This window comes from Hemibagrus wyckioides, linkage group LG11, assembly GCF_019097595.1.
Source record: "Hemibagrus wyckioides isolate EC202008001 linkage group LG11, SWU_Hwy_1.0, whole genome shotgun sequence".
Classification (NCBI taxonomy): domain Eukaryota; kingdom Metazoa; phylum Chordata; class Actinopteri; order Siluriformes; family Bagridae; genus Hemibagrus; species Hemibagrus wyckioides.
Window position 1 is genome coordinate 25,459,414 of NC_080720.1, and position 22,519 is coordinate 25,481,932.

The 22,519-nt window shown below is 37.6% G+C and overlaps 1 protein-coding gene across 1 annotated transcript; it reads left to right on the forward strand.

Annotated features, from left to right (window-relative positions):
• Nucleotides 1–33: 33 nt before the first annotated feature.
• Nucleotides 34–20,539, forward strand: nomo (nodal modulator). Its single transcript, XM_058403921.1, has 31 exons — nucleotides 34–209; nucleotides 686–775; nucleotides 3,020–3,065; nucleotides 3,473–3,573; nucleotides 3,658–3,764; nucleotides 4,090–4,162; nucleotides 4,406–4,558; nucleotides 5,736–5,867; nucleotides 5,961–6,050; nucleotides 6,209–6,314; nucleotides 7,024–7,174; nucleotides 7,505–7,682; nucleotides 7,821–7,962; nucleotides 8,502–8,633; nucleotides 9,693–9,829; nucleotides 9,952–10,039; nucleotides 10,127–10,190; nucleotides 11,061–11,156; nucleotides 11,240–11,443; nucleotides 12,858–12,940; nucleotides 13,317–13,476; nucleotides 14,018–14,144; nucleotides 15,470–15,583; nucleotides 15,853–15,980; nucleotides 16,984–17,125; nucleotides 17,763–17,846; nucleotides 17,937–18,047; nucleotides 18,125–18,226; nucleotides 18,350–18,469; nucleotides 18,566–18,658; nucleotides 19,888–20,539. Exons 1-31 carry the CDS (start codon nucleotides 63–65, stop codon nucleotides 20,017–20,019), a joined length of 3,633 nt encoding a protein of 1,210 aa, XP_058259904.1. The 5' UTR covers nucleotides 34–62; the 3' UTR covers nucleotides 20,020–20,539.
• The last annotated feature ends 1,980 nt before the right edge of the window (nucleotides 20,540–22,519 follow it).

A 22,519-nucleotide genomic window follows, 5' to 3' on the forward strand; every position in this document is an offset into this window, starting at 1 on the left:
TTATGATTGGTTCGACCTTCAAGAGCCATGTGCACTGCTTGTCTACTCTACACAGGGACTGAATGATGGCGGGGCTTAATCTGTGGAGGATCTTCGTGTCTGCAGTTTTCTCTCTATATGTAGTGTCTGTGAGTGGCGCCGATGATATTTTAGTGGGCTGCGGTGGGTTTGTCAAGTCAGATGTGGAAATCGATTATTCCCTCGTCGAGGTGAGTTTCGTTGTGTATATATAGAGAGATAGCCAGAGTTGATTAGCCTCTCGGTTAGCCTGCGCTACAGCTCGAGCCATTTCCGGACACAGGTGCTCGGTTTAGCGGATTTCTGCCCCAGCTCTTTACACTCTCAGGCAATCAGGACACGAGTTATGAGTTCTGATGCATTATTGCAACTAATGTTAGCAGCACACCAAGCAGTGTCAGAGGAACACAATTAGCTAGTGTTTTTAAAGATGGTCCAGTGCTTTAAAGTGATCCGAAACACCTTAACTGTACAACAGTGGCAGCAAGCAATGAGGAAAATGTCATTTGTTACAGACACCACAACATATACTGATTCCTCAGTATTAACCACACAAAATTGCATCATGATGTTAATATGGAAACAAATTACTCTTACATGCAGCTAGAAAGTCGGTGTCTCATCGAGATATTTAATTATGATTAAATGTTTTACTTTTATTCTTCAGATAAGGCTGTACACTAAGCAAGGATTCCTGAAATATCAGACGGACTGCGCTCCTATTAATGGCTACTTCATGATCCCTCTCTATGACAAGGTAAGACTGTGCTGTCTCTTAATTATGTAGATTATAAACTACACACTCAGAACTTCATACTTGGAAAATTCAGTCGGTGTAAACAGTTGCTCGTCTGTTGGATCGGATCACACGGGCCAGCCTTCACTCCCCACATGCAGCATTGAGCCTTGGGTGCCCATGACCCTGTCTCCGGTTCACCACTGTTCCTTCCTTCCTTTTGATAGATACTGACCACTGCAGGCCAGCACAATTTGTCCCTTGTCAAACTCACTCGAATCGTTATGCTTTCCCATTTTTCCTGCTTCTAACACATCAACTTTGAGGACAAAATGTTCACTTGCTGCATAAAATATCCCACCCACTAACAGGTGATCAACAAGTGTTGTTCAGTTCACTGGTCATAATGTTTTGCCTGGTCGGTGTATGTGAAATTACGGCTGATCTGTTTTCCCAGTAAAGAATAGTCCAGGGGCTTCTTTTGCATCTTTGACCTCTAAGCCTTTTTTTTTCTTATTTATTGTAAAGACACTTTTTTAATTTAAGCTTGAGGCTGAATAATGTGATTTAGCACACTCAATATTCCACGGACATTTACAGCATCTAAGTCTCAGCATCTTCCCAGAATTAACAATTTTTCAATCATTCTTGTTGTTTTGCCTTACAATTGATACGCACCCAGCATTTATTCTGCTTATAGTCTGTATGGCCAAAATTTTTGGATACCTGACCATCACACCAATATATGGTTCTTCCAAAAACTGTCAGTAGCACACATTTGTATACAGTATCATTCAGTTTCCCTTAACTGGAACTAAGAGGCAGAGCCCAAATACATTCCAGCATGACAATGCCCCTGTGCACACAGCCAAGGCATCAGGGGGTGTCTTTAATAAATGGAGACCTGGTTTGCCAAGGTTGGAGTGGAAAAACTCGAGTGGTTTTCACCTAGCCGAACCTTAAAGAAACAAATTGGAATTCTGACTGTACCACCAACCTTAGTTAACATAAGTGCCAGACCTCACTAATACTCCTGTGGCTTAATGAGCTTAAATCTCCTCAGCCATTTTTCAGAATGTAGTAGAAAGCCTTCCTCAGCAAAGGAGGGACTAAATCTGGAATGGGATGATTAAAAAGCACATATAAGTGGCATAGTCAGGTGTATGTCATATAGCTTTTATGAAAAAATACCATGATTAACCAGTCCTGATTGCTAGTAAGTGATGGATTGCTGTTTAAAAAACATCCTGGGTTTTTTACGATACAAAACTAGAAATCTTTCCGTAGAGAAATACCTTGTCCATAATTTGTCTCTGCACCTTTTGTTCGAATAATGATCTTTTTTTTTTTTCTAGTTTACTTTTCATTTTTCTTGTTGCCCAGGTTGTCCCTGTCTGGTTAATTGTTGGAAAAATTAATAGTTATGATTGTCTATTTTGAGCCCTGGGTTTCACCTGTGCATTTATTATTAAAGAATTAACCAACCTGAAGGCCAGAGATCTGTCTGTGTATATTCATGCATGTTATCAGGAACACCTGTACACTTACTTGTTCATGCAAATACAACTATAAGATTAAGTAGAATATAATTGCATGAATGAGTTGATATGCAAGAGTTCTTGATTGTAGCCACACTTTATCTAAAGGCTACTTCCAGCATGGTAATGCACCATATCACAAAGCTCAAGTCATCTCAAACTGGATTCATGAACATGACACTAAGTTCAGTGTTTTTCAGTGGGCTTCTCAGTCATCATATCTGAATCCAGTAGAACATCTCTGGGATGTGGAAGAACAGGAGAGTTGCAGCATGAGAGTATATGAGAATTGCATGATATGATGATATGAATGAGATTCTGGTCCATAAAGAAATGTTTTCTATATCCTATCATGATGATTTGAGCCTATTTTGAGAGGAAAGGGAGGCCCTATCGAGTAGTATAGTGTACCTCTTGAAGTGTTCAGTTAGAGTAAATTCAACTGTACATTCAGGGACTATAGATTATTGCTGTTCATCGATATAGAATATGTTAAATGTAAAGCATACACTGATTACAGTTGCTGCTTCTAAAGGTCTGATGATATAATGATGTGGCCAAGGAACAATTAGAGTTTTACACACTTGCACATTACCCATCTTTGCCACAACTTGTAAGAATGACGTAAGAACTTACAGGCAAAATATTAGCAAATAGTTGTCTTTTGTGGCATAATAAATAAAACAAAGCTGTTATCTGTTTTAACAGTGGTTGTTTTTTCTTACAGGGTGATTTTGTCATCAAAATAGAACCACCTCTGGGATGGAGCTTTGGTAAGTGATGGTTTTTCATTAGTAGCTCTGAACTCACTGTAGATATAGTGTAAGATATGCTGCAATGTTTGCCATTTCCTACATTAGAGACTCCCGAGCACAAGGTTGTAGTCCTGATTAATGAAATAAAATAAACACCGTAGTTATTATTAGTATTAAGTCTAGTCTATTATTCTATTATTGATAAAGCCTAGTCAGTATATGGGTCCTGCTTTTCCTTCAAACAGAATTAGTTTATTAGTACTTGAGTATGTTGCAGCTGCTATGTTTAAATATTTAGACATATGTCTTTATATTATTAGATATGATTACAACAAAACTGTGTCCAGTAAAGTAAATACAGTGTTATTTTTGATGAGACGTTTTAACTATTGACACTTTGCATCTGTTACTGTGTTTGATTGCAGAGCCGAACACTGTGGACATCCATGTGGATGGCCTCACTGATATATGCACCAAAGAGCAGGACATTAATTTCTTCTTTACCGGATTCTCCGTCACAGGAACAGTAAGGAAAATATTCTTAACTGCCCTTCTCCCCATGATTAAGTCTTGTTATTTTTTTAGTTTAAGAGTTCTGCCTTTTCTCCAGGTTCTGAGTAAAGGTCATCTGCAAGGCCCAGCAGGCGTTGAGGTCAGCCTGAAGAATGCTGGAGAGGATCAGATCATTCAGATGGTGCTCACTCAGGCTGAAGGACAGTAAGTCGATCTCTTCTTTATAGTTTTGTTTGTTTCACATCACTGGTTTAGAAAATGCAGCAGAACGTGTACTATCCAGACCATCATGCAGGTCTGATGTTTATTTATATTTCTGTATAAATATAGATTTGAAAGGCTTTTATAGATTTTATCTGGAGCTGGGAAGTTCTGAAAATTATTTTGAAATCTTATGACCATATATTGTGTAACTGGCTAACCATGTACTCTGTATATCCCTGTACTGAATAATATAATCATTAATATCTGATGTGTAAAGCAAGTCAGAAAAATTATTATACACTGAGTGACTGTGTTTATTTTACAGGTACACTTTTGAAAAAGTGCTTCCTGGAAATTATGAAATTGCAGCGTCTCATCCATCATGGACCCTGGAACAGGTGAACTGTCTCAACTCATGTGTTCTAATAGCTAAGCTATGTTTTCCTCTTTCTTTTTCCTGTCATGTTAAGTGTTTATTTTGAGCGTAATTTAAAAACTGTCTATGTACAAGCCAAATGCTTATAATTGTAGCGCCTGTCTGAGGTGTTGGAGATTCAATCTTCTGTTTAACAGCTCTCAGAAAGCTTTTATCTAACAAATGCATGTTTAACAGAGACCCATTGGTTTGTGTTACTCTACAGACCTCAACCACTGTAGTTGTATCGAATGCCAATGCCCAGGCTGCAGATCCACTAGTGGTTAAAGGCTACGATGTCTCTGGTGAGGTCCAAAGTGATGGTGAACCCATGAAGGAGGTTACATTCCTTCTCTACTCTACCACTACTGTGCAAGAGGTGAGTGTTTTCAACGGTCAGATCTTTATCAAAGACACTTTTCCACTTCTGCCTGCATGCTTTTGAACGCAAGGTACAAAAAAACACAATGGGGCATGCTGAGATAAAGTAATCAACTAAATTAATGATGTGGTGTGACCCAGTGCAAATCCGAAGTTGATTATTTTCCTATAACCACACATTCCAAAGTTTATTTCTAATGCACTTTGCTTTTTTTCCTAATTAAAGAACATGCTTTTAATGTCCAGAAAGCAACTTGATGGCTGTGAAATTCAGGTTTAAACTAACTTTCTCTTGAAGCTAATAAGACAAGTTAATATAAAAATAATTAATGCATTGATTAATACAGATAAACTGGAATTCACCACAAAAAACAGATTTACTGCTGACTGCTGAAAAGCAGTGACACTGGAGACTCCTTCCATAAATATAAATAAAAATTATACATGTTTACTATAATAGTTTCTTTTAATGATTTTTTTTTTCTTAAAAAACATCCTTATCAGGCCATGATTATGTTGATCATGTCATCCAACATTTAGGTCCCTATAAATAAACAGTTACTTTAGGAACAAGTATCTCCAAGCCAATGGCATTGTTGGTACACCTTCACCACCACCGGATCTAGTTCTTCTTGTTGCTAATTTGTATGCCTGAAATCTAAACTATACAAGAAGGAAGCTTTTGAGGGAAAAATACTTTATACATTTGTTTTTCCTGTGACCTTGACCTTCTTTGCATCAGTTCCTACGTCTAATCAGTTCATCTGCTGATTGCGATGATTAATTCCATATAAATCCTACAAACATTTTACCAGTTGTTCTTGAGATATCACTCAAATAGATGGCCGCATGAACGTCTGCACAGAGACAGATTTCTGGCAAAATCATACAAGTAAAATAAAATCTGTGTGACGAACAGGAAGAAAGTTGTTGTGACCTTGATCTGCTTGGATCAATTCCAAAATCTAATCAGTTCATCTGCAGGTTACAACTATATATATGTATATATATTTTAATCAATCTTGCAAGTATTTTTATTTGAGATTTTAAATGAATGAATGAACATATAACCCCAAAACATAACAAAATGTATTAAAGCATGCATGTTAATATAAACCAGTGATTTGCTTTGCAGCCAGCTCCATTATGATCCGTGTGCGTTGTATTTTCTGCAGATCAGTGGCTGTAGCTCCACTCCTGTAGATGGTGCCTCAGATGATTCGTCACTTGTGTATCTGTGTAGTGCACAGTCACGTGAGGATGGCACCTTCTCCTTCCCATGCTTGCCTAGTGGTGAATACACAGTGGTATGATCATCCAGTTCCCTTCGAATCTTTGCCGTGTCACAAAATACTGAAAAAGTAGCATCGTGAGATAATGGAATTTGTTTGAAATCCCAGGTGCCGTATTACAGAGGCGAATGGATCACGTTTGACGTTGCTCCATCCCGGCTTGATTTCAGAGTCGAACACAACAGTTTGAAGTTAGAGGTAAGGTTTATGAGGGTCACAGCTCAAAAAAAGAAATATATATATATATATATATATATATATATATATATCTAATGTATGAAGTGTTTGCTTTCAGTAGCAGCATGAATGTTGTTGGTAATGCACACACTTTTCTCTTCTTTCCATCTTCTTTTTAGCCAATTTTCCGAGTGATGGGCTTCTCAGTAATGGGAAAAGTTTTGAACAGCCCAAATGGTGAAGGAGTGGCAGGTGCAGTTGTCACCCTTAACAACCAGATTAAAGGTAATTATAATAATTTTGTATAAAAGAAGTCACAATTAAATTCAAAGTGGTCAGCTGATGTTAAAGTTAAAACCACATCCATATCCTCAGAAAAGTATTTAGTAGAATTTTAGCTGTAATATTCACTTCATATCGACTCTACTTCTTGTTCTTCTTTTTGTTTTTGAGAATTACTTTTTAATAAAAATTTCTTACAAGGTCAGTGTTGTATGGCTCTTTTCGTTATGAGCTGAAAGCAATAGTTAAGATGCTAAAAGGTGATGCTGATGCAGAAAAAAGTCGAACTCGCTGGGCAGTGTGCAGTTTCACTTAGCTGTGGTCAGCATTGCCGTGCTCTTTTCTGTTCTGGAAAGCTGTGTAAAGCAACGTGTTTTACAACAGTAGTTTATTGCTCCAACAAAGGGTTTCAGGGTAGACTGTCTTCTGGGCAGAGAAACGGAGGATGCTAGAGAATGATTATAGAGGGAGGGTGGATGCAAAGGGTTTTTTTTTTGGGAGACAAATACATCAGAAGGAGAACCACTAGAGTAAAGAGCTTGATAGATGGTAGTTTTAATCTGCATTTTAATTGAGTCAGTGATAAGGTAACCACCTGATCCAACAATTATAGATGGTAACTTTTGTAACCTTTGTGTACCTGTTTCCCTTTCTCAGCATTATTACATATGCTTTGAATTGTCACTCATTGTCTCTGTGTTGTTGTCCACAGTGCAAACTAAAGAGGATGGTTCATTCCGTTTGGAGAATATGACCACTGGCACCTACACCATCAGCACTCATAAGGAGCTCATGTTTTTCGAGCCGATCACTGTGAAGATCGCACCCAGCACCCCTCAGCTGCCCGACATTATTACAGCAGGGTGAGGCCTGGACGGGTTGATTTTTTTTGTGCAATATTGATTAATATGGCTGTGTAGTATCAAACTGATCACTGATTTCAAATAATAATCAGCTCCTTATATACACTACAGTAATATAGGGGCCGGGCTACAGGGGCTTTAATGTTTTAGCAATCTTCAGAGACAAAAACGGAAATAATACTTCTTAAATTTGGAAAAAATAAAGCAGATATATAACATTTTAAAATCTAGCAAAAATAAATGGTGGTCATGTTATGAAGAAGAGAATGAAATGTGCTACTAACCAGGCATCATGGTAAAGTAAATATGCTCCTTATTTATTATTCCCAGATTCAGCATGTGTGGTCAGATCTCCATTGCGCATCTACCAGAGGGTATTAAACAGCTAGGGCGCTACAAAGTCATGCTCTCAGCTCAAGGACGTGACCAGGCTGTGATCCGCACGATTGAGAGCAACCACCAGGGAGTATTCTGCTTCCAAGCCAAACCCGGAGACTACAGCATACAGGTATTACACTGTTCACATGTAGGCATTACAGTTTCCAAGCCATTCAAATGTCCTACATCCAGACAAGGTAGCTAAAATTGAATCTGAAATGGAATTATACATTCCTTTGCTAATTTTATGCTTCATCGTTGTCTATAGGTGACATTACCAGAGGCTGAGGTAAAGGCTGGACTCGCTTTGCAGCCTCAGTCTCTCGATGTTTCCTTGATTGACCGCCCAATTAGTAACCTGCTTTTCACCCAGTTCATAGCAACCATCTCTGGCACTGTCTCATGTTTGGGTAAGTCCTGCATGTTGTATAACAACTAGTAATATATTGAGTTGGAGGTGTAGCTGAATAGTGGTATATCTGGACACTGTTGGAATATAAAAGGTTTTGATGTTGTGTACATAAAGGTATTCTGCAAAAGTTTTAGCAGGTGGTTGAACTTAAATTTAGGAAAAGAAGGAATTGCTTTCAAATGTTTATGGTCATTTAAAGCAGCGTTCAGAGTTTAAGGTCATCAGTTGTGGAAAAAAAGGCTTGTGTACTTTTGTTGCTCTATTGAACTGAAACAATGAAATGACAGCGATTTATTTGTATTTCACAAATAATAACCACAGCTGTTTTCTTCAATACAAGAATATTTTATGCTGTTGAGGTGAGCGAGAGCAAAGTGCCATGTATTGCAGGCACAAAGTAATACCACTCAATAAACGGTTAAACAAAAGAAATGAACGAGACGTATGCTTTGTATTTCAGCTTTAATGAGTAATTCTATTATATATAATATATAATAATAATATAATAATATAATATATCTATTATATGTCCCTCAGCTGCGTGTGGAGATCTGGTAGTAACTCTCCAGCCCATAAGCAGACTGGGTGAGAGGCAAAACATTCAGCTCTCCAGCAATAGCGAAGTACTCAGCTTCTCCTTCAATAAAGTCCTGCCTGGAAAATACAAAGGTAAGATGAAAGCCAATTCTAAAGGTCATCCTTATGTTGACATCAACCATGAAATATGTTCCTTTTTGCCTGTGTGTGCGTGTGTGCGTGTGTGTGTGTGTGTGTGTGTGTGTGTGTGTGTGTGTATCTGCTGTGTTGCTTTTCTGGTTGAGGTTGATCAAATGTTATGGTATAAACATACGCAGAGGATGCATTTCGAACACACTTGTGTTGCTTTAAGTTACCCAACCTAACCATCACAGTATAGGTAGTTTAAAAATGAATGCACAGAAAGATGCTAAGGTTGCTTGACGCTAAACATCATTTAAAACACTGCTGTCTGTTTCTGGATGTCCCCTGAGGCCAGGGACTCAAATGAAATATGATTTAACATCAGCATTGCTGCATGATCCGAGTAACAATTCGGGTTGTAACGGACATTTAATCCCAGGGATCAATACAATCTACACGTTTTAACCTAAACAAGTGAATACCGATCAGTGTAATGCATTACCCAAGCTAAAAAATAATCCTTTAGATAGTTAAATCATCCAGCCATATCTGTACTGTCCTTTCTCAACTTTCCCTTCCTTCTCAACAGTGAACCAGGCTGAGTTTGTTTTAGACTGTGTTTAACTCCAGCACCACATTCAATAGAGATGCTAAGAAATTGTAAACATACAAACTATGATAAGGTTTAAGTGTCTTTCATGTGTAAGTGCATTTAACAAGATTATGATGCACATCAGAGAAAGTTCCAGACATCTGACTTCTCAAAATCACATTCCGAAGGATCCTGGTCATGGTTCATCCATTCACAAATCATTTATTGATGATTTAGTAAATGTTTGCTTTTTGGAGTTGAGAAGTCCAAGCTAGTCATTGTGATTTCGACAGTTTTACATTTAAAAATGGTGTCACAGGAAATGTTAGTTTACCTCAATGAACTCTTTAGAAAGTAATATATTTGCAATGAATCATAACAAATCACAGCGCTGTGTGACACAGGAAACTCTTCTGGCAACGTAGTGCAAGAGCTGAGGCAGGTTTAACATTTAACACATGTGCTTTGTCTGTCAGTGTCCATTACCCATGAGGAGTGGTGCTGGAAGCACAAGACAATCGAAGTGGAGGTGCTGGACTCGGACATAGAAGGAGTGGAGTTCAGACAGACGGGCTACATGCTGCGCTGCTCTCTGTCACATGCCATCACATTGGTGAGATAATTTTCCTCTTTTTTTTAATTTACATTTTTACATTAAGTGTGTTAGCATTCATTTTCACATCCTCCTTATGCACCCATGAATATTACATGCCCTGTGTGTGTATTGTCCTTAAGGAATTCTTTCAAGATGGCAGCAAACCTGAGAATGTTGGTGTCTACAATCTCTCGAAGGGAGTCAATCGCTTCTGCCTGTCTAAACCAGGTTTCTCTTGATGTTTATTTTCTTCAGCTGTATAGAATGCGCTTATATCTTATGCAACTGCTGACGTTGTTGCCTTGCTCCTTGTAGGTGTGTACAAAGTGACTCCACGTTCCTGCCATCAGTTTGAACAGGATTATTACACTTACAGCACGTATGTATATGCTTAAACTGGTTAGAATCCCTTACTATTAAACCGTATTAAATATGGTTAATAAGGAAATGCCTTGTGCTGATTAATTTAGCACTTCACAAGTGAAATGAGACACAACACACTCTGCTAGCATTGGATGGCTATTAAATGCCAAACCTACAGCCAGGTTATTGTGTCAGTTTTTAGATGTGGTTTGAAGTCACAGACCATGTAGCGAAGTTAAATGCATGTTATATAGTGCGTAACCTTCAAATATGTGGCAAGAAATGAGTCTACAAATCTCTCAGCCATTTGTAAAGCTACCTGCAGGTAGGCTGATACTATAGAAGTGAGAGGTTTATTGTTTTTTATCATTATTGACTATTCCAGAGCTGGTAAATATTCAAATATAAATACTGTCATTATCGTTACAATAGTCTGCTATATTGTGTACCCAGATAAAGTAGCTTTCTAATGAACTGATTAGACCAAATAGACATTACTTTGTAAACATTAGTGGTTTCTCCCCATAAGAGACTTGCCACAAACCCCAACTTCAGCTGTTCCTTAAGAAGACGTGTTTCTTCAAACATCATTTACTTTAATGTCTCTGCTTCAGATTGCAGTAAAAGAACCCACAAACATTCAACATAACTGGATAGGAAGTTGGAATGTAAATGTAAATGTGTTCATGAGAGTGACCTCACATCCAGAAGAAAGTTGGGCAGTCTAAAGAACTAAAGCTGGAACGTTTTTAAAATAATGTTTACAGACAGCAGCACACCATGACAGCAAATGGACCCGCCATTTATATTTCTGTCTGAACTGAATTTTGTACCACAAGTCTTCATCTCTGTCCCTGTTTTTATTTTTCTCTCTTTTTAAATCCAGATCTGCTCCCAGTATCTTAACCCTGACTGCTGTCAGGCATCACATGACTGGACTTATTACCACAGACAAAATGCTGGATGTCACTGTTACTATAAAGTGAGTGAGGAGTAAAAAGAAATGTGATTTATCATTTAAAAGGGATGGGAGCATTTTAAAAGTAAACATACTTCTGATCTCAGGTCATCCATCGAGAGTGAGCCTGCTCTGGTCCTGGGACCTCTGCGCTCAATTGAGGAACAGCGGCATGAGCAGCAGCTACTAGAGATTGCAGCTCGCAAGAAAGAGCGGGAAGAGCGAGGAGGAGAGGACATGGGACCACCAGTGAAGGAGAAACCTGATGAGCTCCATGAGCCATTCCACTACGAGTTCTCCTACTGGGCACGGTGAGAAGTTTATTCTTAGCCAGGCTTTTTTTTCCCTGGTCTATTTGGCACAGGTTTTACCCTGGATGCCCTTCCTGACACAACCCTCCTATTTAACCCGGGCTTGGGACTGGTACTGAGAGTTAACCCTTCAGTGGCTGGTTTTAGCACCCTACCCGGGAATCGAACCCGGGCTGCAGCAATGAGAGCACGGGTTCCTGTCATTGGACCGCACACTAATGTTTTTAATTTAATAAGAAATTGTACATACACTTTATTGCCAAAGGTTTGTGGACACCTTACTAGCATACTCATAAACTGTGTCTTCCTCAAACTGTTGCCACAAAGTTGGAAGCACACAATTGTCTAAGATGTTTCTATATGCTGAAACGTTAAGATTTCCCTTCACTGGAATGGAGTGGCCCAAACCTTTTCCAGCATTACAGGCATACCCCTGTGCACACAGCAAGCTCCAGGAAGACCTCATTTGTCAAGGTTGTTGTGGAAGAATTTGAGAGTCCTGACCACAACCCCACTGAACATCTTTGGGATGAACTGGAATGCTGACTACACCCCAAACCTCATCACCCAACATCCATGCCTGGTCATACTAATAATTTTGTGGCTGAATAGAAAACATCCACACAGCCACGCTCCACAATCTAGTGGAAAGTATTTCCAGAGATGTGGAATTTATTACAGGAGTAAAAATAAAGGATTAAATCTGGAATAGGATGTTAAAAATAAAAAGGTGTCCAAAAACATTTGGCTATATAGTGTATTTATACATGCACCATCCACTTTATTTGAAACACATGCACATTCATGCAGTTATTTAATCAGCCGATCATGTGGCAGTAGCATGGTGCATAAAATGCAGATACAGACCAGAAACTTCAGGTAATGTGCACATCAAACAGCAGAATAAAGGAAAATGATCTGTGGGATGTTTGTGGCAAGGATGTTGGTACCAGACAGACTGCTTTGAGTATTTCTGGCTGTCTGTCTTTCCTCATTTCTTTCTTCCTTTCACCACCTCTAGTGTCTAAAACAGCCTAATGAAATACTCTGTGTGGATTGCAAATATAAATGAACTCACCTATTTTAGTTTAGTGCTCCCTTTTATAGGCTGAGTGGAAATGCATGCTAACCTCCTAATTTACCCTGTTAATGCTTTTAGCCATTAGGATACATTTAGGGTAATATTCACTTTTGGCGAAACGAATAAACTAATAAAATAAAATAAATAAATCTGTGTGCCATCTTCTTTCACGGTCTATCATACGGTGGCCAACTTTTTGTTCCCCCCTTTACTTCCACACCAGTAAATGTATTTAGTTCTACAGTGACCCTTCGCTCTATGCAGATATCCTTGCAGACTTGCATGCGTCCGGTATTATGACTTGCTCTGACTTGACTTGTTCTGTTTTTTTAGAGCTGGAGAAAAGATCACAGTTACACCATCATCCAAAGAACTTCTTTTTTACCCACCTGAAGTGGAAGCTACGATCACAGGAGGTTCGTGTCTGAACAGTATACTTGTAAATACCCACTTTACAATGTTACTAAAGATTAACATGTCTTTTTTTATTTTTTTATTTTTTATTTTTTTTTAAATAAGAGATTACTATAGGTGAATATGAACTGAGAGTAATAAAGTAAATTGCAGTTATTAGAAGTTTTAACTAAACTAACACATTTTAATCTGGGGGAAAAAAGGTGATTTAATCCTTGTCACATGACCCTTCATCTTTTCCATTCACACTTTTTACTGTAAGTAGGATCGCATGCATGTGAAGCTTATAACTGATGTTCTTAATAATTGAGAAGGTATTATTTGGTATTATGCTATAAAAAAATTGAAGACTTATTACTTCATTGTCTTCTGTGCCAGAGAGCTGTCCAGGTCAGATGGTGGAGATCACTGGGCGAGCAGGTCTCTTCCTTCAGGGTCAGGTGACTCCGGAGCTGGAGGGTGTGGAGATTTCCATTAGGAAGTCTGGAGATGCAGAGCCTCTTATCACTGTGCTCACTGACATAAGTGGAAGCTACAGGTACTAAATTCTAAAATGTTAATTTTGTATTAACATTTGCTTAATTAATCACACTTGTGCGATATTTATATATATATTAAAAAATTATGTAAAATGTTATTATATCATTAATATAAATAATTGTTTTATTATTTCCTTCTCCTGTCCTTCAAAGATTTTTCACTATGTGTTTGTCTAATCCTCAAAGTGGCATTAATCTTCCATTTTTTCTGATTGTTAATTGTTAAATTAGTAAGTGATGAGTCCAAGTACCCTGATGCCTCCTATTACATGTGGATTATTATTAAATTGCACATTTCTGTGTAATTCCCTAGTACATTACATTCATTTCCAATCTTGAGTTCATAGGTTAACTTGGAAATGCTACTTGGGCCTAAAAAAAACCCTAAAAATTTTAGTTTTTTTTTTTTTTAAACCTTAAAAAATTTACTTGCAAAATTATTTTAAAAAAATATACTACAGATATAAATATAATTTAGTATTATTATATGTGATATTAAACATGCTTTGACATCATTACATTTACTGATTTTTCTTCCAGTGTCGGACCTCTGCACAGTGACTTGCACTATGACATTAGTGCCAGTAAAGAGGGCTTTGTATTGACTCCAGTGGAGGGAAAACTAGAAGACTTTAAAGCCTTTGCACTGGCAGGTGTGACTTTTGAGGTAATGTTGCACTGAGTATATCACCAGATTTTGAAAAATAGACTGTCACAGATTTCTAGAATTCAAATCTAGATTTCAATTTTCTAGAAATTAGGTCATTATTGTGTGTGCTCTGGAGAGGGTTCACTTTAAAAGTGTTCTTATGTCATTCAAATGTTCTCCCAGTCCTTAATGCTGAGAAACATCCCCTTAGCATGATGCTGCCAGCACCATGTTTTATGGTAGGGATGCTATTAACTAGGGCGGGTGCGCAGTGCCTTATTGGCAGACATAGTGCTCACTGTTCTGCCCAGTCTTTTTTTTTTTTTTATCAGACCAGTAAATCGTTTTAAGCATGTTATATACCAAAAGCCATCACAAGACTTTTGCCTAACAGTGGGTTCTGTCTTGCCATTCTGCTATAAAGGCCTGATTTATGGAGTGCTACAGAGCAGGTTCTCTGTCCAGACTGTTCTCCCATCATTGCAGAGGACATTTGGAGGTGTTTTAGAATAACTGCTGGGTTTTTTCGTACCTCCCTGACTAAGGTCCTTCCTTCCTGGATGCCCTGTTTAGCCAGACGGCCCTGCGATGTAAATTGTGGCCCCTTTTAGACCCCTTTTGCAACAGGTCTACTACAGTTGAGTTCTAAATGCATCTCAAGGATAATTAAAGTGAACATGATGCAGCTGACTACAATTTTCAGTGCCACAAAAGAGTCTTAATACTAATTAAAATTAATTAGTAATTAATTAATTGCTAATTAAAATGAATTACTAATTAAAATATCTCTGTTGAAAATCATTATTGAAAATATATTATATTATAATATATTATATTATATTATATTATATTATATTATATTATATTATATTATATTATATTATATTATATTATATTATATTATAATATAATATAATATAATATAATATAATATAATATAATATAATATAATATAATATAATATAATATAATATAATATAATATAATATAATATAATATAATATAATATAATATATGGTCACACCCATTAGTCCATTTGCTGAGCTAAACCAAAGTAAAATCCATTGTTCTGTTTTCTTCCGTTTGACATTGCACATATTAAAATTTAAAAAAAAAGGCTGAAGGACATGTAAGGCTGAAAGTGTGCCCTCGCATGTCTTTCATTAATTTACATGAACTATGGCAATTGTAAAAATGTAAACAAACCTAATATTATGCCATAGGTATGTCAAAATTTAAATTCAAGCACAGAAAATACTCCATTAGTAGGATAGCAGCTATCCCGTTCATCAATTCGAGAATCTGTAGGGAAGTGTTTGCATCAGTCTGTTTTTCTTTCACAGATTAAGGCAGAGGATGGCCTGCCTCTCAGCGGAGTGCTTCTCTCACTCAGTGGTGGAAACTTCCGATCCAATCTGCTCACACAGGACACAGGACTCCTGACCTTCAACAACCTGGTAAACAACATCCAATGTGGAGAAATTCACGATACTTAGCTGGCCCATATCAATGTTCAACAATACATCATTTACTAGAAAAAGGATATCCTTTTATCGGATAGGTCCATTTTACTCACTGTTTATTGGGCACTGTTCTTCTGCAGTACTGATATTCTGTGTAAAGATTACTTAGTAGCTGCTATTATATAAGGGTTAAAGTAATGAATCTTTGAAAACAGTGCTTTTCTCTGATATTCAGTGCATTCAACCTAAAACTTCCCTAACAGAGTCCTGGGCAGTACTACTTCAAACCCATGATGAAGGAGTTTCGCTTTGAGCCCACCGCTCAGATGATCACAGTAGAAGAAGGCCAGAGCCTCCGTATCCCAATCATTGGCTTTAAAACTGCATACAGGTACAGGAACTAGAAAACTTAATGGTTTAGGGGGAAATAAAAAAACAAAGAAAGGAAATGTTCAAGATCTTGAATTTTAAACATTCTACATTATATTCAGGACTCTACACTGTCACTATTTAAATTTAAGAAAATTTGTGGTATTGAACTTTGGCTGCTTTGTACAGATTCCTTGTGTATGATCACCTCCATGGAAGCATGTGTCCAGATGTTATTCCAGTGGATTTGATCTAAGATGGACCATCATGTTTCACACAAACGTGTGGAGTCCATGCTTGCCTGCGTGCATTCTGCCATTAGAATAAAAGGGGGATATGGCAAATACTAAAAAGTTCTAAACTACCTGTTAATATTTAGATTTTCTGTTGATAATACGGTATAATTTATGTTTAAGTTTGTAGACGCCTGGTCATCATGAGCACAAAATTGTGTAGGATGTCTTTGTGATTGTGAGATGTCTGAAACATTTGGCCATATTGTTCAAAAGAGAAAGTAGTCAGTACATGTTTAGACTGCCTTCCCACTTTCAGGTTTATTTATTATTAGTATAACACTTAACAATCGACATTATCACAGCGATACAGTAATGTATAAATTCTGCATATAAATTTTAAGTGTATTCCACTTTTAGTCATATAGTGCATCATTTCTAATTAATAATTTTGTATTAAATTTAAAAAGAATGAGAATAGAAGCATTTTTACTAATGTCTAGTGGACTTTTGGACCTCACGTTATGCTGTAACTCATTAAGCTAACAATTTTAGTCTTTTATACAATATCAAATGTATGGGGTTTTTTTGTTTTGTTTGTTTAAATGAAATGAAAATGATCACTAAACTATCGTCACTGAAGGACTGGCACACAATCAGGATCCAGTGGTATCTATTTTTGAAACGTTGAGATGATTGGGCAAAAAAAAGAAAAAAAGAATTTGAGTCAGATGTGTTGTGACCATTGTACCATTTTTTTGGTATTGATTCAATTGCTTTTTGGGTCTGTAGTTGCTATGGGACAGTGCAGTCTCTGGGCAGTGATGCTGAGCAGGGGGTGGCTGTAGAGGCAGTGGGCCAGGGTGAGTGCAGCATGTACAGTGAAGACACAGTGACCGATGAAGCGGGCCGTTTCCGACTTCGAGGACTGTTGGTAAGACTTGCTGTCATTTATGTGAAAAAGGTTGACAATAAGTGGGATATAATCTTTTCAATGTCAGCTTATCCTCAATTACACTTTCCTACTAGTAGAGTAGAATTTTTGCATGTGCATAGTGAGAAGTAGTTCTAAATATTTGTGCATCCTGATGAACAAAAATATCTGGATAAATTGAATCCTTTTCTTAGAAATGTGTGTTTGCACAGTTTATGCAAAAAATTATGCATGTGCATGGCTGATGAATTTTCCTTCCCCTCTGAAAGTACTGAAAAAAAAAATGCAGGACCAATTCTTTTGTTTTTGGCTATACGCTGAAGACTTTGAAGTAAAGTGATGAATACGAGAAATCAGAAATTTAGCTTTAATTGTTGTCTTTAGAGAATGTGCAGAATGTATGAATAAATATGGAAATATCTAACAGCTACAGAGCTCCTGCTGCCATTTGCAACCTTCAAATTACATCTTGTAACCTTCGTTGAAAGAGTAAATATGTTTAATTTAGTGATCCCACCGGTGCTCTTCAAGGTTCTGTGGATTAGATTATCTAGCTACTAGCATGCCACTGCATGTACTGTATTTCAGCACTACAGATGTAGTCATTTACTTTGTATTGATTGCTTTTTCCCCCTAGCCTGGGTGCACTTATGTCATTCAGCTGAGTGGAGAGGGCAACGACCACATAGAGAGAGCACTTCCTCAGCACAAAACCATAGAGGTCGAAAAAAAGCCATAACTAAACTATTAGTTACAGGTTTTCAACATTTCAATCATTTATAAATGGCAAATGTTTTTGTTTATATTGTAGGTGGGTAGCAGTGACATAGACGGAGTCAACATCATCGCCTTCAGACAAATTAATCAGTTTGACCTCAGTGGCAATATTATAACCTCATCCGAGCATCTTCCAACTCTTTTGGTAAGAATATTTCTACTAAGAATATTGAAATCTGTTAGCTTGGATTTGGGATTTGTAAATCTTGTGTTCATTCCCAGGTGAAGCTCTACAAGAGTGACAACCTTGACAGTCCCTTCCAAAGTGTGTCACTGGGCCAGTCACTTTTCTTCCACTTCTCCCCTCTCCCACGTGATGGGGAGGTAAATCTGTTCCCCATCTCACACACACACACACACACACACACACACACTAATGACTGCTTATACTTTATGCTAAACATTCATTATTGCATACTAATGTGTGTATTTGTTTTCTCACTGCAGAGTTATGTTTTAATGTTGGACACCACTCTTCCTCGCTCCCAGTATGACTTTAAACTTCCTCAAGTCTCCTTCACATCCTCCGGATACCACAAACATGTGACACTCACGTTCAACCCTACTGTACGTACACATAAAATGGTCTATGGTTAGGAAAGTAGGGTGTTTTTGCAGATTTGTAGGTGATTTGTAAATGATGTTTGTATTTGCTCTCCACAGCGAAAGCTTCCAGATCAAGAGGTTGCACAGGGATCATATATAGCACTGCCTTTAACTTTACTGCTCTTATTGGTGGTGTATAATCATGAAAGGGTAAGTATTTGTTTAATGTTCTTTAGGGTATAGCAGATTAATACAGACAGTTTGTTTTATCCAAATATTCATTCCCTTATTACACACTAGTGCATTTTTCTACTTTTTAACTGATTTAGTCGTAATCTCTTTTCACAACTATTAAAAGATATCCTCATAATGAGTCAAACATGAGTTAAGTTAAGTTGTCTTTATTTGTCACATATACATTACTGCACAGTGAAATTCTTTCTTCGCATATCCCATCTTTGGGGGTTGGGGTCAGAGGGCAGGGTCAGCCATGTTGCAGCGCCCCTGGAGCAGGGTGGGTTGGGGGCCCAACAGTGGCAGCTTGTTGGAAGAACCCTGATCTTCCAGTCAACAACCCAGAGCCTTAACCACTTGAGCTACCACCATTAAATGAGACAATGACTAACTTTTACCTTGCTTGACAATTTTGGCAGACGCAGTTTCATGCACCATAATATCCTCTCTGGTTAGCGTGATTAGTTTAGTGATCACTTGATATCATTTACCCGTTTGGGGGTGGGTAGCTCAGTGGTTAAGGTGTTGGACTACTAGAAGACCTAGAAGGTTGTGAACTGGACCTGTGTCCACCAAGCAGCCACTGCTGGGCCCCTAATCATCAATTCCTCAGTTGTATAAAATGAGATATAAATGTATGTCCCTCTGGATATTTTCCTCAGTATTTCTCAATCAACTCTGAGCCAAAAGAAGTTTTTTCAAATAAACTGTCAAAAAACTTTCATAGTTTTTTCAAATATGATAGATTTCATTTCAAATATTATCAGTCACTAATGCAGCTCTCTATATACTTACATTTACAGCGTTTAACAAATGTCCCAAAATATCCAGATATTTTATGTATATATTGTTTATTATTATTATTAGTTCTACTACTACTTCTTCTACTAATAATAATAAGGCCTTTGAAGATGGTGTATTGGCCAACTCTTTCATTGTCAAGCTATTGACAGATGTTAAATTTAGCTCACCCATCTCATATCACCACCAGCCACCATTTCACATTGTTTATATCTCTGAAGTGTTTGGATTCCTTTAGAAAAATTCACAGAAATTCATAAGTAAAAAAAATTGTTTGTAAACTTATGTATAAAAAATCTATTTTTTTTAATTATTATTTCTGGGTAAATGACTAGTTTTAAAGTTGATCAATTCCTTTAGCATCATGATTGATGGAGTAATGGTATGCACTCTGTGGCCTGCAGGTGATCCCACTTTTCCTGCAGCTGCTCAGCCGCATTCAGGGTGTCCGGAGCCTGGCACAGACTAGTAATGATGGACAGGTCGTGGAGGATGCCAAGCGTCCACCCAAACGACCCAAGACGCGACGCACATGAGACTCCAGGGCCATAACCTTCACTCATTATTTCTAGCCAAAACAATTTGGCCAGTTTTGATATCTCAGTGAAGGCCAAAGGGATTCAGACATTTTACCTTGATTTTCTTTGCATGGACTGTCTCCATAGTGTCCTTATCAATAGATTGAGGTACATTTTGATATGCACTGATAACTGTCTGGTCCCTGCTATATGTGACTGTGGCTCAGAGATCCTTTGTGATTTGGGTCCTCTGTGAATGGTGGATGTGAAATGACAGCTGTGTGTTTATTCTGACCCCCCCAAAAAATTAATAATGATGATTATAGTTTATAAATGGAGTATTTATTAACAAGTTGAAACTAATAGAATCAGTTTGCCCAAATTTTGTCATAGGATGTTTTTTTTTTTTTTAAATATATAAACACATTTTGTTCATGGCCCTCTAAATTTTTAGTGTTCAGGTTTTTCCTCAACAAATTACATGCATTAAAATGATAGATTTTTGAGTGTTCTGTTTCACTTAAACCTTTTGTCAACTATTTGATTTTTTTTTTTTTTTTTTTTTTAAATAAATAAAGATGAACTTTTGGGTGTTGAGCAGAATGTGTGAACTACAAATATTCGAAGCATGCTTCATCTTGATTATTCTGTAATTTGTCAGAAGCATTCAGTGAGGCTTTAGACCACAGCCCATGATTTAAAAAAAAAAAAAGTTAGACCATGATTAGGATAAAGGGGTTACTAAAGATAAACCATGGAAGATCTTGTGGCTGGATGAGCAAACCTGCACAGCCATGCTCCGAAGTCTGGTGGAAATCTAGCCTTACCATAAGAGTGGTTACCATAAGAGAGCAGACAGAGGGAATAAATCTGGAATTGGATGTTCTAACAGAACATATATGTATGTGGTTGTCAGGTGTACACATAATGTTTGGCCGAATACTGTATATGGGTATAAGGTGTTTTTCTTATGAGAATTCATAAACACAAAATATATTGTGTAATGCCAGAAACTGACCTGATATATGGTAAATAAGGTACGTTTACACAGATTCAATGTTCTGTTTAACATTCCCTTCTTGAAAGTGCAGTCTGTCTCTCTCACACACACACTGTCCACACACACTGTTAATATTTATAATATTACTAATACTTATACCTATTATAGGGGCTCCATTTTGGTCTGAAAAGAATAGAAACTTCTGCATAACTAAATTAGGTAAGAAACATAAATATCAGAAGATCTTGAAGAAACAGGGATCATGAAGCATTCCTATCCATCAGGGTAGAAAATTTCAAAAGGCCAAAAAGGAGAAACAGCCCCCTGAAAGTAAGTAACTTTAGTTAAATTGTCTATTTTCTTGCTCCCACTTTTTTGATGTAATTAAAATGGATAGTCAGTGGCTAACTAAATATATGAAACACTGTAGGGTGTTACTTTGGCACTCTTGGTGTTAATTCATCACTGGGGATTTTGCTGTGTGTTATGTCAATAAACTATATACAGAGGAGTCCAAACGTCTGAGACCATACCTTAAATCTATATTTAAATCTATTATAAAGCAAAAAGCACAAACTTTTGATTATATGGAATTCAAAATGTTGCACAATTTCTTGGTCACTATCTGAATTTAAGCATCATGATCATCAGGCTTTCTGCAAGCTTGAGTCTGTGAGCTTCAATGCATGTTGTCTTAAAGGTAAGGGGACGAGTACTGAGAAATTTTACTAAAATTGTTGCTGTTTGTGATGACCATTTGTGATGACCAGCTTTGTGTTAAATTGAAAAAGAATTACAGATACATGTTTTACAGTAGTGTTCTCAGACCTTCAGACCCTGGCTTAACTCTATGTATGATCCAAAGTCACAGAGATCACACTCTGTTTATTAAAGTGGAGCTCTTGTCCTGTACCAATTTTGTGCATTGTGTTGCTGCCCCGATTGCCCTTTCTGGAGGATGTTCTCAAACAGCCTTGTTGTTGATCCTTCGGCTGCTCCCTATGTGTGTGGGGGGGTCACCACAGCAGACCAACTGGTCCGCAACAACTTGGCACAAGTTTTACACCAGGTGCCCTTCCTGATGCAACCCTCCCAATTTTTATCTGAGCTTGGGACCAGCACAGCATCCAGTGGCTGGGAATCAAACCCGGGCCTACCTCATGGTAGGCGAGAAACCTACCACTGAGCCACCAGCACCCACAAACAGCATATTACTGGTAAATTTATTTTGTGCATGTATGGGACCTTTTCATTCTGACCGAGCAAAAACCACACCTGAATCAACTGAAAGGAAAGATGAATGGATTAAACATGTGAACTCAGGTGTGGCTCCTGCTTGATGCTGTAATACTGATAGACATCATTTAAAATACTATATAGAATGTACATTATAGCAGAATACACTGGGTATATAATCATATATCCTGACCGGGGGACTGGTGTGGGGAAGTCTTCGGATCAGTACCCCTGGAGACCCCTGGAGACCAATGCAGTAGATCTGTCTGACTTGTCTGGTTT

Excerpts from the sequence above, each read along its gene's own strand:
- nomo (XM_058403921.1), top strand. The coding sequence starts at position 63 with ATGATGGCGGGGCTTAATCTGTGGAGGATCTTCGTGTCTGCAGTTTTC. Across the intron at positions 776-3,019 it reads TGATCCCTCTCTATGACAAG|GGTGATTTTGTCATCAAAAT; the intron begins GTAAGACTGTGC and ends TTTTTCTTACAG. Across the intron at positions 6,315-7,023 it reads CCTTAACAACCAGATTAAAG|TGCAAACTAAAGAGGATGGT; the intron begins GTAATTATAATA and ends TGTTGTCCACAG.